This window comes from Synchiropus splendidus, chromosome 4 (genome assembly GCF_027744825.2).
Source record: "Synchiropus splendidus isolate RoL2022-P1 chromosome 4, RoL_Sspl_1.0, whole genome shotgun sequence".
Lineage (NCBI taxonomy): Eukaryota > Metazoa > Chordata > Actinopteri > Syngnathiformes > Callionymidae > Synchiropus > Synchiropus splendidus.
In genome coordinates, this window is record NC_071337.1 from 6202984 (window position 1) to 6219140 (window position 16157).

A 16157-nucleotide genomic window follows, 5' to 3' on the forward strand; every position below is an offset into this window, starting at 1 on the left:
AATAAAATATGTGGAACTCTTGCAATTCGGTAATGGTGTCGAGTTATGACAATGGCTTACATACATACATACAACAAATACATTTTAACGAAGGAACGGAACGCACTCCAAACCGGAAGTACTGAGACGCAACCCCTTTCCGTTCACGCCCACTTTGTCAATAAAGTTTTATTTTGAAGCGAGGCAAGATGGCGGATTACGACCTCACCACCAAAATTGCACATTTTCTCGACCGGCATTTGGTTTTTCCTCTCTTGGAATTCCTATCTGTGAAGGAGGTAACGTATATTCGCTGTCTACAAAGTCAAAACACCGGCATGTTGTGTACCATGACGCGTTTATATGTGGCATGGTGTTGCTGTGGTGCCGTAAACGCTGTCCATCCCTCGTGATGAATGAATCTTCGGGGTGTTTGCGGTATTATTCTATAATGTAAATGAAGTGTTCGTTAAGATACGTGTTTGCTTGTATTCATGATATCGGCCGTGTGTTAAACAACTGTTTTCGTAACGCATTTAGCTTGCTAGGCTACCGTTTGGACTGTGGTAGCTACATCCATGATCACAGCGCCCATGGCGGATGCTTCCGACCTTATTTACTGTACTTCGATTTATTTTAAAAGAATATAAACAACTTACATTATTTGGGTTGTGCTCAAACAGATCTACAATGAGAAGGAACTACTTCAAGGGAAGCTGGATCTACTCAGCGACACCAACATGGTGGACTTCGCCATGGACGTTTACAAAAACCTGTACCAGGACAAGGAAATTCCTCACTGTAAGAAAAGATATACTACGTTCCACTATGTGTCTTATTATTTTATTTCTTTATAGGATAACACTGTGTAGTATGGGTGTCCATGTCCACACTTTTCTGTCTGATCTTCTGTTTGTGACCACTGGTTATCTTGATTTACTCACCCTTCTTTATTATATTTGCATTTTGTGGTGATTTCATTCTGATGCAGCCATTAGTGGGTAAACAGGAGAGTCACTGTTTTCTGAAAATGTTCATCAAATAAATAACCAAAACAAATGCATCTGAATGAAGGCCAGGTCAAAGGTTATCTGATTGATTCAGCTTATTCCTGCAGCAAGACTTCAAGTACAGTATACACAGTTTATCCTGAATGTGTGTCAGTTAATTACATTTTAATTGTAAACCGCAGTAGCTTTTTGTGTAGCAAGGTTATTCTACGATGTCAATTTTTAATTACAGCTCGAAAGTGCCAAACTACTGGGGATTTAGTTTCCAACTGGGTCGAAGTGTTAGTCAGAATTGTTTTTTTTTCTCCTTCTTTTTTCCTACCTTAGGTCTGTAATAAACATATTTCTACTCTGAGCTGTGATGAATGATTCTGATCTTTTCTCACTGATGGTGCTTGTGTTTAGCCTTGAGAGAGAAGAGGAGCACTGTTGTGGCTCAGCTGAAGCAGCTCCAGTCAGAAACAGAGCCGATAGTCAAGATGTTTGAGGACCCTGAGACGACTCGGCAGATGCAGTCTACAAGGTCTGTTCAGCTGCCCTTGGTCAGTCAACTATTCTAATGTGCAAAAATATGACTGATCTCTCCCTTATTGTCGCCAGAGATGGAAGGATGCTCTTCGACTACCTGTCAGAGAAGCACAATGTGAGTATCTTTTTGAACATTTACAATCTTTTATGTTCAAGTTTCTTTTTAGAAAGAAAACAATCCTTTTGATAAACAGAAATGTAGTTACATGACTTTTTTTATTTCCTCCCCAGTTTCGTCAAGAATACCTGGACACTCTTTACCGCTATGCTAAGTTCCAGTACGAGTGTGGCAACTACTCTGGCGCTGCAGAGTATCTCTACTTCTTCCGTGTGCTGGTAAGAAGTGGCTTTACACATACAAAGAGTTGTTCTTCTCCCTTTCTTGAGAATTTGTTGCCCATAATTCCAACTTCTCTTGTCAGGTACCATCGACAGACCGGAACGCTCTGAGCTCTCTGTGGGGAAAGCTGGCGTCCGAGATCCTGATGCAGAACTGGGATGCTGCGATGGAGGATCTGACCCGACTCAGAGAGACAATTGACAACAATGTGAGTAATTATATGAGCAAGAGAATTGGGTGAAGTTCTAGCTGATTCAGAACACTCCTCATATTGAGTTCTGCCCACTCTGTTGCAAAACATGTCATTTAGCAGCCACTTTTTTTACGGTGGATCAGCATTTGAGACTAAGAACCTTGCTGGCTCAATGGTATTTGAACCCTTGACTTGCTGCTGTGTTGTCATTGTTACTACCCAGTGAGCCAATAGATAAAAGCTGCTTGATAAAAAACCTAGTTTCTGACAGACGTGGTTATCACTCCAGTTGCACTGTTAAATATCCCCACCATCCTGCTACAGTGGACTTCCTCCACCCCCGCCCAGACCTGCTGTTGGACCATCTGGTGTCTCTCCATCCCCGGGACCTCATCATGGTCATGTATTGGACCTGGCCCAAATGTGTTTGTCAGCAAGCCGTAGCTCATATCAGCACTCTGTTCCTTGGCACTTCCACTTTCAGCCACCACTAACTTTAGGAGCCAATTATCATATTTGCTGTGGAAGTTGTTTTGGGCTGTAGTTTTCCACAAAAATGTAACGTTTGGAATTTATTTCGTGAAACTGTTTTTCATTTTTTTCAGTCGGTGAGCTCTCCACTCCAGTCTCTCCAGCAGAGGACCTGGCTCATCCACTGGTCGCTCTTCGTCTTCTTTAACCACCCGAAGGGCAGAGACAACATCATCGAGCTCTTCCTCTACCAGCCCCAGTGAGTCTCATACGAGTTCAGAATAGCTCTGCCAATCCTGGAATTTCTTACTACTGGTGCCTCTTCTGTAGTGATATTTATCTCACTGAGCAATTTAACATGATGAAATTAATTTCCTCAGTGACATCCAAGTATGTGTGACAGCCTTCTCCAGGGCCGACAACCCTTCCTTGCTTCAGGGTGGACACAAGCATAATTGGACTTAACTTGGAATTTAAGATTTGATTGGATCAGATAGGACAGCGTGTAATATCATATATGACAGCAGTGGGCAAAAGACCTCCTTCATGCAGCAAGGGTGGATCAGTCTACACTGAAGGTGCTGGCCTGGATGTGACAGGTTGGCTACAGTCCTCCTGTCTCCCAGTGCCTCCACTTAGTCTGAAGGGCTACACAGAACATAGCTGGCCCTCTCAACCACCGTACTAAGCTGCTACTTTTTTCTCGCGGTCTGCGCCCTGCAGCCTATACAACAGCGCGGCTAATATATGGATTTTTACAGGCTGAAATCAGAGGCGATGAAATCAGGTGCTCTTTATTTACCCTTAAGGGCTTACAATGTGCCACTTGTCCACAGCTCCCTCAACAGAGTTGATCTCCTGGAGATCTGGAATCGAGAAGCAGCCGCTGAGATCGGCAGACGTGTCGGATGTTTGGGCACATGGGGGGGAAAAAAAAGAATGAATAAAAGATGTGAGATGCTGTCTCGAGAGGAAGTGCGTTCTGCTCAAAAGGAAGTCCGACGTGAACACAAGCGATTCGGGTTTTGGCTGCTGACTTGATCTCGGCTGGAGAGCTGCACCTTGTCTAGTATGAGAGCAGCGTTGATAAATCAAGGCGCTCCGTATTACGCTTGTTTCCGCTATTTCCTCACTCTCGATGCTGGACCCCGTTTTCTAAAGTAGTTTTGAGAGGCGTTTTTTAAGCCAGTGAACCACCGACTTGCTGTCACCGACACAGCGTAGACAGCACCACTGAACCTGCGGCTTACAAACTGCTGTGGCTCATATAAAAACAAGAGCCTTCTTACATTTAGTGGGTGGGGCTAATATTCCGGTGTGCTCTACAGTCTGGAAATTACGGTACTGTTCAGCCTCTGCCCCTCTGCGTTTGTAATGCCCCCAGCCCAGTAGATGATCCATAGTCCACTTTGTCGTTCCAGTGAACACTCACCCAGGTCAGAACCTTGAATGTTCAGCAGTGTGGGTTGAGATGTAATGTTTCTTTAAAGCATTAAACTTAGATTGAAAGTGTCCTCTAAAGATATCCTCTTTTCTCAACCTCAGATCTCAATGGTGCCCTGTATTGGCCTTTGCTGCTGAAGCCTTTCAGCTCCCAATATTTTCATGAAAACCACAACATACTAATCCTCCTTTGAGAAGATTTGCATGCGCAGGAGAGGATTAAATGCAGCGTGAATGTGAGTTTGCTCCTCACCTTTGTGAGTGTTTTCCAGGTACCTGAATGCCATTCAGACGATGTGCCCACACATCCTGCGATACCTCACGACCGCGGTGATCACTAACAAAGACGTGCGGAAGCGCCGACAAGTGCTGAAGGACTTGGTGAAGGTGATTCAACAGGTATGCCAGTTATTGATATACGTCGCTTTCGTTGTTCTCAAGGCTGACGAGTGTCTTTCTCTCGGGCAGGAGTCGTACACCTACAAAGACCCAATTACCGAATTTGTCGAGTGTCTTTATGTCAACTTCGATTTCGACAGTGCCCAGAAGAAGCTGCGGGAGTGTGAGTCGGTGAGTAATGGGGCTGTTTTACTGTGACTGGGCTGTGAGTTGTCTGTGTTATTTTCTTTGTATGGAACTACACTGATTGTTGGCAATATGTGCTTTTACACATCTCCCAGATCTGACCAAATGTAGTAGTGTATTTCAAACAAATTGTGAAAAGGTTTTTCATCACATAAGACAAAGGGCTGACAGTTTGTATAATGATTTGGAGAATAGAATATGACTAAATGATCATTTATCCACATGATTTCTAATATTTCTTCAGTAGCATCTAGGAAATGTGTCCAGACTGCTCCATAGTTTTCAATTTAACCCCAAAATAAAGCTGGCAGAGCAGCCTGTCAGACACCAGCAGCTTCTACCAGAGACCTGAAACATTGAACTATTATATTTAAACATAAACAAATAATGATGTTGGAGACAAACTCCACTAATAAGTTCCATCATAAAACAGTTTCAAGAGAGACTGTAGTGTCCAACACTTAGTGATAATTATTGTTATCGTCGAAATTACAAAATTATCATACTTTTTTTGTCCGTATCGGCCATCCTAATATGTATATATATATATATATATATATATATATATATATATATATATATATATATATAATCCTAATATGTATCTCGCTCATTGTCATTTTAAAAAAAAAGATTTTTTAAGTAAAGTAAAGCTGCAGCAACACAGGTGATGTGAGATAATGAAAAATCTTGGTTGCAGTAGTGTAAATAATTAATGGTCATAATCGCATAATACAAAATTCTCTCACTCGTCCTGGAGCTCAAGTCTTCTTCAGCCCTCACGTCTTTGCCTATAGCTCTTTAGCACTTAAGGAATCCATACTTACTTATGCAGTGCTGCGTTCAGAAATGCAGTTTTCAGCATCATTTACAAGTCAGACCTCAGTTCGTCCGTTGCATCCTCACCTGACAAATTCCTCTTGATAATTACTTTTTTTTTCATTTAAACTTCTGTCAACAACTAAGCCACACTAACAGTTAAGCGCCGTCTCTCACCTCACTACCCTCTGTCATGCCGTATCGCTTCGCAGAACAAGCTGAGAAAATCTGTTGTCACGCTGTCTCATAAAACGCCCACCATACGCACCCACCACCCCTCCAACGCTCCCGAAGCATTCATGTTCAGCTTTACCGCTGCGCTCCACGGTGTCCCTTACGTTTAACTGTGAACTCGATTCAGCCTCCAAAATCCACCACTGGCCTCATTTACTCCTCTTAACTCTTACTTAGTTCAGTTCAACGCAGGAACAACTGTCAGATTACGGATTTGCCTCGTCGTTTCTGTCATGGTTTCAGGGAGAACTTTACACGTTCTCTGAGATGGGTAGTTAATTTGCCGGTCGCCTTGTTGTTGGAATGATTGAGCCCGTGTAACTGTCAGGCGTTCGACTCACTGCTCGACTACGCTGAAAGTGAGTGAGTTCTGTCGGAAATGTGCACAATACTGACAGCAGTGTTTAAGGTGGAGATTTCCATTTCTATGACAAGGAAGCATGTCAAAGGGTGTGAGAGGGCTGTTCTTATCCTGGAGGTTTTAGCAACAACATCCACAAACGCTCACAAATTCATCACACATTTGCCATCCTCGGGTCAGTAAGAAAGAAGCTGGCTGCTTCCTTTTATTTCAATTTCACAGACCACCGCGTCTGTCTTGGTTTTATTCTTTAAACGGCTGTGAAGTTTCAAATTGAGTCCAGCGATTGGTTGTTAAATTGACAGACGGAGCAGATGGAGGTTACTTAGTACTCATCTGTGAGCCCCAAATAAGGGAGTTTAGAACACCCTGTTCAGAACCAATCTTGAACTCGGTGAAGATGTAGACTACCGTGTGTGTTTTCTCAACATTCAAATATCTCAGGCTGATCTGCTGTTTTCTTTGGCACAGCCACAAACACTCGCTGGGAGCTTCTCTTCTTAAAGAAAAAAAGCAGAGACACTAATGTATTCCTGAATTTAAGCTCCTCTTCTGAAGATTGGAGGTGTTCCTGGTGATGGTTATTGTAAACGCTCTGATAGAAACGACACTGTTTAATCTCCCACTAATGCTCGCCTCGGAGCTTTAAGCGTTTATTTGAGGGAAATGTTTGTCACACTCCAGCTTTAAGTTCCGTCCTTTGTTCTCTTGCTGCCGTCTCCACTGCCTCCACTTCGTATTTGCTTTTTTTGTAGCCTGCCTGCTCCACTTCTTTTCAATATTGGATGATTCCAGGAGAAAGTTCGGGCTGTACATTTCATGGTATGGTGGGATTGGAATGCTTCAAGTTACAGCCGCTTTTGATGTGGTCCAGGACTTTATCATAAACCATGATGCAGCTCTCTTTCATGCTCCGTTTGGATCTCGCAGTTCAAAGTGTTGTTGCGTTCAAATGTGTCAGGTGGTGAATCTGGATCCTTGCTGGAAACCTGTCACTGAGTGTTTGCATTACTTAAGATATAAAGGCGACTGGGCATGTTCTTGTTTTGATGTTTAGGACTTCAATTTTGACTTCACTGTACTGTATATCCACATATACACGTGTGTTTAAGCAGCAGCACCAGTGCAGTGAAGAGGGCTTCTTTTCTGAACATGTTTAGCCGGGGATATTTGGGTCTTCATATATGACTGGAGCTTCAACTGTTGCAGTGCGCTACATGATTTGCAGAGTGTTTTTTAATAACTTTAATAAGAGAGATGGTAAAAATGTTTGGTGCCTCGTAACACAATATATTCCAGGGAGTTGGTACTACACGAAATATTAAAGGCTTTCATCTCCATCTTTTCCATACCGAATGAATGAATGAATGAATAAATAGGACTGTTTTATATAGCACCTTTCATACATAGGTGTAGCTTGAGGTGTTTACATGATAAAATTCAAATCCGAAAGATTTTGGAAGAGCTGTCAGAGGACCTCTGTGTGGCCCCCAGCATTAATATTTTGCTTTCAAAAACTGCATAAAATGTCATAAAAGACATTGGCATCTAATAAATGCATTAGCAAAGTTTGTATGAAAGGCAACACTTAAAAATAGGTTTTTATTTATCGTATTTATCCATACTGACTCTCAGGACCACAGGTGGCCCGTGCCTTTAATCTCCTGTGTTTGTTCTCACTGTCAGTACGATCAATCATAACAACAATCTGGAGCCCACGGGGTCTGAGAGAGCTGGTATGGTAAAAGCAAATCGCATAAGTAACCAGGACTACGACCATTGAGAGATTTATAAACCAATAAAAGGATCTTAAAATAGATTCTGAAGTGTACAGCAAGCCTGTTGAGTGAAACATCACTGAAACTAAACCCACTGCTACTGTTTGGTGCACTGCAGGTTCTGGTGAACGACTTCTTCCTGGTGGCCTGTCTGGAGGACTTCATTGAGAACGCCCGACTGTTTATTTTCGAGACGTTTTGCCGCATTCACCAGTGCATCAGCATCAGGTCAGTCCGGGTCCAAGTTTCTCTGGTGCTTCCTGATCCACACTCACACGGGCTCCGCCTCTTCCCAGCATGCTCGCCGACAAGCTCAACATGACGCCAGAGGAGGCGGAGCGATGGATCGTCAACCTGATCCGGAACGCCAGACTGGATGCCAAGATCGACTCCAAGCTGGTGAGATGTCTGACGCACGTGAGCCGACAGCGGTGACGCTAATGTAGCATTAAGGGTATTTATGAGGGAAGTTGAAGTATAAGCTTTTAATACAATCAAGAACGGATTCGCGGGGTTTGTGTTTCACTCACTTCCAAAGTATTTTTAATGTGTGTATCTCTCCAAAACACATTGGTGTCCAGGCATTTCTATTGATCACTTCTGTAGAAAGTCATTCACTCTGCACAGCTCTCCAGAGTTTCCTACATGAAGTGACAAGTTACGATCCCAAAGCATCATGTACTGCAACTATTGTACTAACAGGCGCATGGCTCTACATGTCTCAGTGTCTTCATTTTCTGAACCCACTAGATGGCACTCTCTGGACTTTTCGTTTTGAACAACTGAGTCAGCTGAAACCTCATTGTTTTTCAAGAGAGCGCGCCCCCTACTGGTACATGAATGTGAGGCCCCTCATGAACAGCAACAGTGGACACGCTATAACTGTATAAAATACATTCTTCAAGCTCTTAAATGTTCGTATAATATTGCTCCCAATGGACTTGTTCTTGCTGTGGTTCCACATCTCCAGGAGAGGTGGAACCACAGCAGCCTTCAGGCTCCGAACAGTTTTCCCTTACATGTGTGTTCGATAGCGAAGCTGTCTTTGGTGGCGTGACAGCAGGAGTTGCTCTGTCTCTCAGGGTCACGTGGTGATGGGCAACAACGCTGTGTCGCCGTACCAGCAGGTGATTGAGAAAACCAAGAGTCTGTCCTTCCGCAGCCAAATGTTGGCCATGAACATCGAGAAGAAGGTCGCTCACAGCAACAGGAACGAGGTGGGTTTCACTGAGCAACCTATTCCTGAACATCACCAGATTGTTGTACACAGTGTTGTGTTTGTGTTCACGCGATTGTCAGCTAAAAGAGTTTGTTTCTTCTTACAGACTCCAAACTGGGCAGCTGCAGACTCTGGTTTCTACTGAAGCAAAGGAAAAGATACTTATTTAATATAACAAGGCTGCTTTTTTTATGTCCTCCATTGTGACTTTGTTTTACGTTATTACCCTATCGATAGGGGGCGCTAATGAGCCTCCCCAATAACTTGTTTTATCTCTTTCACTCTGACATTGTTCACTCAAACGGTGTTCAATTAAAATGGAACGTCAACTTGTGTCGCGTCAGTTTCGTGTGTGTCCATTAGGTGGTGCTCTTGTACTAGTAGTTTTGCCTCGCGTTTGGCGCTGATGTGTGAGTTTGTGACAGACGTGCTTTGACTAGAATTAACCATCTTGTCCTATTTCATTGTGGTGTCTGTATTTTCCCTTTATGTGTGTCCCCTCCATGTACTCTGGTTTCCTCCCACTAGGCAAAAAGACTGAGATGTGAGTGGCCAGTTGTGTCCCATATCTCTCGACCTGTGTGACTAAAAGTCACTTTTTTTTTACATTATTCTGCTAGTCATAGTTTGTCTGAGTTGTGTCTTCACTGTTGACTTCCAAAACAATTTTCTCAGTACTTACTAACCTTTTTTGTCACAAATGACATCTCAAAAGTGATGACACATGACTGAGACAAATAGTGAAGTTGCGATCCGTTAACCGTCCTCGGGCGTGTTTGACTGTACAAATACAGGAAATGTTTGACACAGTCATCGGCACATATTTAAACACAAGCCTTCCTCCTCACGGAGGAGTGTATTTTTAGACCAGCCGGGTGAATAGTTTTGGGTAATTGTGGAGTTATTTGACTCTCTTAGGTGGAGAGGAATGTCGCTCTGATCCTGAGAGAAAGGAATGGCATGATTACAGGCCTGGGTAACAGCGCCGACTTTGTGGGACTCAGGTGTGCAGTAAAAGGTGAGCAGCTCCTTGTGGTTTCACGACTGATGTTCAGGCTGGGAGTGACTCTCAGGCCACGCCTCCCATCACTTTTCCAGGACTCAGTAAAACGGAGCTGACGTGGGCTGCAGTGGGAACAGCTGGTTTCCATCTGTGGTTCTCCTCCTTCCTGCTGCTGCAGCCGACCAGAGCTGGCCCACTTGATGAGCGTCGCTCTGCCTGACTAGAAGCCACGACCTGACAGCATGGACACCCTGACAGTCTGGGCCGTCTCGGACCCGGCCGTGGCCCGGCTCCTCTGGGTCTTCGCTCTGGTTCTGGCCACCCTGCTGGTCTGGCTGCTTTTCTTCTGCTGCTACACATGGAACCAGAGCTCCTCGTCCACTCTGGAGAGCTACCTGGAAGGTAGGTGGGACCCAGGCCACCCGCCCCCTGGGGGCGTGTGTCAGCCTCTGATTGGCCGACGCTTTTAGAGGGAGGAGCTTGTGCTATTTTCGACCCGGTTAATTGCGACTTGTTAGGTTTTCCTTTCCAGCATCTTGGCAGATGGGTCCGACCCATTATGTGGTCAAAGAAGTTCTGATTTAAATGTGGCGAGTGTGGAGAAACACAAAGAGCCATTCAGTCTCTCACCAGTGCAGCTGAGCTGGGACACCGGACGCTGCGCTCATAAACATTTACGGCCAGCTTCAGTGAATCCACTTTCTGGGGAAAATAAAGAGTCAAAGCTCGACCGGGGGGGAACGTTCCACTAGTGACGCAGAGGTTTCAAACTGAATGAAAGGGGGCGCTCAACCCAAAAATTCATGACCGTTTACTGAGTGTGATTGTGATTTGAATTCATCTGGAATTTATGTCATACCCTCTGAAGAGGCTGTCAACTGTTGCAGTGCATATTAGGGATGATTTCAGTGGGCCACATTTGACCATGTTTGACTATATGAGGCCCACATGCCTCGAGTTTGATACACTTGCTCTCTGCTATAGCCATAAGATACATCATGGATACAAGACAAACTTCCTCTACCACCTTTTTCACTTCTTTTTCTTCCACCGGTTTGTTGTCTTCCACCATGTTCTTCTTCGTCCACGGTTCCATCTTCCAACAGTTCTTCCACCTGTACTTCTTGCGTCACTCCTACCGCTTGTTCGTGTTCTTCTACATTTTTCCTTTACTTCCTATTTTTCTTTTCCCACTCTCCGCCATTGTCTAATATTTCTTCATCTACAACTAAATTCATCTTCTACCTTCTTAATCTTCCACCTCTTCTTCATCTTCTGGTACGTTCCTGCCAGGATGCTAACGGATCAGGTCCAGTTGGTTTGGCCTTCCATCTTGGCCTGATCACTCAGTTGACGTCCAGGCGCCACATGGCCTTCAGAGCTTTTGCCACAACCAGCGTTGTGTCAATGGAAACACAGGGAATTCAACTTCCATAGAAATCTTTTCTTGCAGCTGATAAGTGTAGTTTTATCTGGACAGCATCTGAATTGAAACATTGCATCATGATCAAAGTCTTCTGGGATGATTCTTACCATGTGTTTTCCCCACGCAGTGATGGTGAAGAAACCAAAGACCAGGTCTTCATCTCAGGTAAGTTCAACTCTCTACAGAAACCTCTGGTGACTGATGAAACCCCTGATGCTCCAAGACCCAAGTTCTGCCTGTATAGATGCCTCACCTGTCAGGTCTCTGCTTTACATTGTCAGTATAATTCTAGATCATTCAAAATGAAAACAGTTATTACACTTAATAAAATAGAAATGATGAGGTTGTCATTGAGTTTGAATCGAGATATTTCTGCAGCTCCAGAGTGTGGTTATCATGTGCGAACCACATGAGATGATATTGACCTGAGAGTGAACTCACTTGTTGTCAGATTCCAATCGGAAGGTGTGGAAACAGATGTCAGATGTATCTGATCTGTCATCTAACCAAGGGCCCAGCTTCATCTTATTGGGGCTTCAGTGTGATGCAATACAGATTCAAATCTGATTTTGACCTCTGACCTTTATGTGGAGACACTGACCTCTCATGCTCTCAATAAACTCTTATAAGCTCATCTTCCTCCATCTCACCCTGTCCTCTGCTTCCTCTTCTCTCAAACCTACAGACCTCATGTCCTCCTTCACCACCTCCATCAATCTCCTCTTTGGCCTTCCTCTTCACCTTCTGCCTGGCAGTTCCAACCTCAACATCTTCATCTACCAATGTTCTGGCTCTCTCTCTCCCCTCTGTACATGTCCAAACCATCTCCATCCAGCCTCTCTGACTTGGTCTCCTAAACACCTGAGCACATGTGCTGTCCCTCTGATCCTATCATCATCCTGCTCACTCCCAGAGAGAAGCTCAGCATCTTCATCTCTGCTCCCTCCAGCTCTGCCTCCTGTCTTTTCCTCAGTGCCACTGTTTCCAAACCATACAACATTGCTGGCCTCACCACCCTTTTGGACACTTTCCCTTTCATCCTTGCCGACACCCTTTTGTCACACATCACACCTGACACTTTTCTCCAATGGTTCCATCCTGCCTGCACCCGCTTCTTCACCTCCTACTCACACTCTCCATGGCCCTGGACAGTTAAGCCTCAGCACTTCAAACCCTCCGCCTTCTTTATCTCTGCATCCTGTAACTTCACCTGTCCACTTGGCTCCCTCTCATTCACACACGTCTCCGTCTTACTGCCGCTAACCTTCATTCCGCTCCTCACTAAGACACACCTCCACCTCTCTAGCTGATCTTCCACTTGCTCCCTGCTCTCACCACAGATCACATTGTCATCAGCAAATATCATGGTCCACGGGCTTCTTGTCTCACCTCATCTGTCAACCTGTCCATCACCATGGCAAACAAGAAGGGGCTCAGAGCTGAGCCTTGGTGCAGTCCCACTTCCACCTTGAACTCCTCTGTTACACTTGCAGCACACATCACCACTGTCTTACAAATGGCATACATGTCCTGCACCACTTCAACATACTTCTCTGCCACTCCAGACGTCCTCATACAATACCACAACTCTTCTCTTGGCACTCTGTCGTATGCTTTCTCCAGGTCCACAAAGACACAATGGAGCTCCTTCTGACCTTCTCTGCACTTCTCCATGAACATAATACATTTGTCTGATCCGTTTTACGTCGGATTTGGTTTGGCGTCACATGGGGCTTCTAGTTGAGCAGGAAGAACATTAAATGGAGAATATAATTCAGCCAATAGTTCCAGTATTTAATTCCAGGGTTGTTCCTCACAAGCATTGAAAGAGTCCGGGTTAGTGGTCATGGAACTCTGTGGCATCCTGGCAGCTTGATCACAGAAAGATTCAGTCATGTCGCACTGATGCAGCACTTCAGTCGGCGAGCGCAACACTGAGCTGCCATTGTGCCCATGAGCGAAGCTCTTTGTTAGCGCGGCTCCAAACGTGCCAGCTGGAGGTCAGTTCGCTTCAGCGGCCGGACAAAAGAGACCTTTGGCGTCTCTCCTGAAGAGTCGCTGGTTCGGCGGTTGGTCTGCGTGGAGTTTGCAGACCTCTCGTGACAGGCGAGGACTCGGTGATGACCTGGAATGCGTCGTGTCATCCCAGCTCTGACATGCATGAAAGTACAAGTCTGCACATTCGTCTTCTCTCAGAAACTCATAACTCTGGTCTGACGCCATCATCTGAACCTCCATGGAGATTTGTGTGGAATTTGAACTCAACAATTAACAGGGTACTTTTGAACAGCAGCCAGAGTTGAGCTTCCCCTCCTCCACCTCACCCACTCACACTTGTCAGATCCATCGACAAGTCTTGAGTTGAGTCGCGGTAAATCTGACCTTGAAAAGAATCCAGCCCCTCATTCATAAATCTGCTACTTTTGCATGGAAACGATTGACCTTCTTTAGCCTGCTAATATGTAAAAACAGAATTGACATTTAGATTGACTCACTTTGAAGTCCACAAGCTGGAAAGTCGCCGTGTTTACGTGACCCAAGTCTGGATGTCGTTTCAGAAGAAGAAAAAGCCAAAAGAAAAGGCTTCCATCCAGAGGGAGGAAGTTGTGGTGAAGGAGTCCGTGGTCCCGGTCCAGGAGCCGCCGGTGAGCCAGGCACTGAAGAAGAGGAAGAAACGACCTCTGAAGGTCAGGATGGAAACAGTGACCACGGAAAACTCCAAAGAGGTAAGTGTAATGAAGGCGGAGGGCGGTTTGGTTCGTGTCAGTTCGGGAAATTGTTTTCAAATTAAACTTTTTGAGAAAGGTCCCTCACAAAGCCGGCGTTGAAGCTGTTCAATGGAAGAGATGCTAACTCTTGAACTGTACATTTTGCAATAGCGTCAAGAATTAAATGACTCACTGGATGTGCTTATCAGTGCATGACCAGTCGACAGCCATAACAGTGGGTGAGAGAGAGAGGCCACCACATCACCAACACCAGGGCACTTGGACGCCACAAACATGTTCTCCCGTAGCTTAGCACACACCTGCAGAGTGGTGTCGAGACCACCTAACGTGAGACTGAGACCAAATGCGTTTATCTCCAACAGCTTGGAAATGTGGTCTTGGGACACATGCCATGTTCTTATGTCTTGTGGGGACATTTCACTGACTTTAATGCTTAACCTCGTGGGGACCGGCAAAAGATGTGTTTCCAAGAATTGGACCCCACAAGTATAGCTACACAAATTTGCGCGCACACACTCAGGTTTCTATTCCTATATTGTGGGGTCCGCTTATCGCCATAACCCTTTTCCCCGGCCTCTCACCCTAAACCCAACCATCCAAAAAAATGGCTAACCTTAACCAGGACTCCAAACCCAGCTTACACCCAGTCATAATGCCCTAGTTATTTCGCATTTTCAATCTTCAAATTGAGGCTTAAACTTGTGGGGACAGGCTAAGTATAGCTATACAAGGTGCACAGACAGATATATGCAGGGACTAATTCTTTGTGACATTAATGTGGAAAGTAGAGCTTGCTTCACTCGTACTTCTCCTTATGTTTAACTTCCAGATGGTAAAACTGCGACAAAGTTCCATTCACTTTGGTGAAAGTTGCTTTGCCAATGTGACACTCAGTAGTGCTCTTTTTCTTTCCAGATGCTTTGCCGACAAACACTATGTGATTATAATATGCAAACTGAATTGCTGGCTTTGATGTAGCTGCGACTTGGAGCGCTCCTTCATAAAAAAATACTTTTTTCGCTTAAATCTAACTTAGGAATATCACACATTTTGCGTCTTAAAAAGTTCAGTGTAGCTGTGGTCTGGGCAAAAAAGAACAGAGTCTGAGACAGAGAAGCTGAAGATGCAGAGGCTGAGACCGGTCTCCAGTACTACATTACTTTCTGATACAATATGAAGTTCATCTATCATCATTACAATATTGCCCATTCAGTATCATTAGCAAAATGGTTGCCATTTTTGACAGTGCCACACGTCTCTTGTCAACTGTTCCGTGGTCTCCCATGTGGACTCAAAAGGAAGTAGACAATATGATGTTCTTTGTCCAAAATGCTTCTACTGGCGGCAAATATTCATCACAGCTGCTTGGGACGAGAAGCCCCAGGACACACTGGACATGGAAGCGATGGACTGAAATGTGGGAGGAAATCAGAGCGCCAACCATCCTGATGCGTCTTATGAACTACAATGATAAAAAAACAAGGGCTGTTCATGTTTATGTAAAAGCTCAACATTGACATTCTTGAGGCCACACCACCCAAAATCCTTTTAACTCTCAAATAATATTTTGTCACTGCTAAAACAATCCTTTTATCATGGATTTTGCGGCTCCGGGAATATCAAACTTTACGAATTCCATTATTTCTGGAACCAAAAGAATTCACCGCCGGGGTCTCACCATTTGTCTTAGAATAACTGAAGCGCAAATAAAGTTACGAATTGTTTCTGTCTATTAGCATGACCGCTAATTATTAGCATAACTTGTAATGTCTTATTGTGAACCAAATGATTCGATGCCAGTTCATTATGTGCTTTACTTAATATAACAAAACATAACAAAAAAGTGAAGTGTTTTTAATGCCTTATTTAGATCTATAATAGTTCAATAGTTCAGTTCCAATATATGACATAAGAAGCTCGTTTTAACGGAGGAAGGGCGATGGAAACGCCAGATCCACCGAGGAAGCCTCTGCGTGTGAACGCTGCCTCTTCAGACCTGAGATCAGTTTCACATGCGCACCGCGCCTGCAGTCGCCGCT

At 44.5% G+C, this 16157-nt stretch overlaps 2 protein-coding genes across 5 annotated transcripts in view; both read left to right on the top strand.

The window, feature by feature from the left end:
• Positions 1-168: 168 nt before the first annotated feature.
• eif3eb (eukaryotic translation initiation factor 3, subunit E, b) lies at positions 169-9306 on the top strand. The gene is made up of 13 exons (XM_053861454.1): positions 169-278; positions 663-780; positions 1395-1512; positions 1590-1632; positions 1749-1853; positions 1940-2065; positions 2656-2780; positions 4237-4363; positions 4433-4534; positions 7860-7969; positions 8038-8140; positions 8824-8958; positions 9067-9306. The coding sequence occupies exons 1-13, from the start codon at positions 189-191 to the stop codon at positions 9103-9105; spliced, it is 1341 nt and encodes a 446-aa protein (XP_053717429.1). The 5' UTR covers positions 169-188; the 3' UTR covers positions 9106-9306.
• An 899-nt stretch (positions 9307-10205) lies between these two features.
• pleca (plectin a) overlaps positions 10206-16157 on the top strand; it is a 93156-nt gene continuing 87204 nt past the window's right edge. For 2 of the 4 annotated variants that reach the window (XM_053861456.1, XM_053861457.1), the window contains exons 1-3: positions 10206-10365; positions 11517-11554; positions 13948-14115. In XM_053861456.1, the coding sequence (XP_053717431.1) occupies positions 10206-10365; positions 11517-11554; positions 13948-14115 (366 nt within the window). The remainder of the gene's footprint in view (positions 10366-11516; positions 11555-13947; positions 14116-16157) is intronic. The other 2 variants (XM_053861458.1, XM_053861471.1) reach the window with 1 other exon arrangement.

Coding starts and splice junctions, on each gene's coding strand:
- eif3eb (XM_053861454.1), top strand. CDS start 189: ATGGCGGATTACGACCTCACCACCAAAATTGCACATTTTCTCGACCGG. Junction 1,513..1,589: donor CGGCAGATGCAGTCTACAAG/GTCTGTTCAGCT, acceptor TATTGTCGCCAG/AGATGGAAGGATGCTCTTCG. Junction 8,959..9,066: donor CTCACAGCAACAGGAACGAG/GTGGGTTTCACT, acceptor TTCTTCTTACAG/ACTCCAAACTGGGCAGCTGC.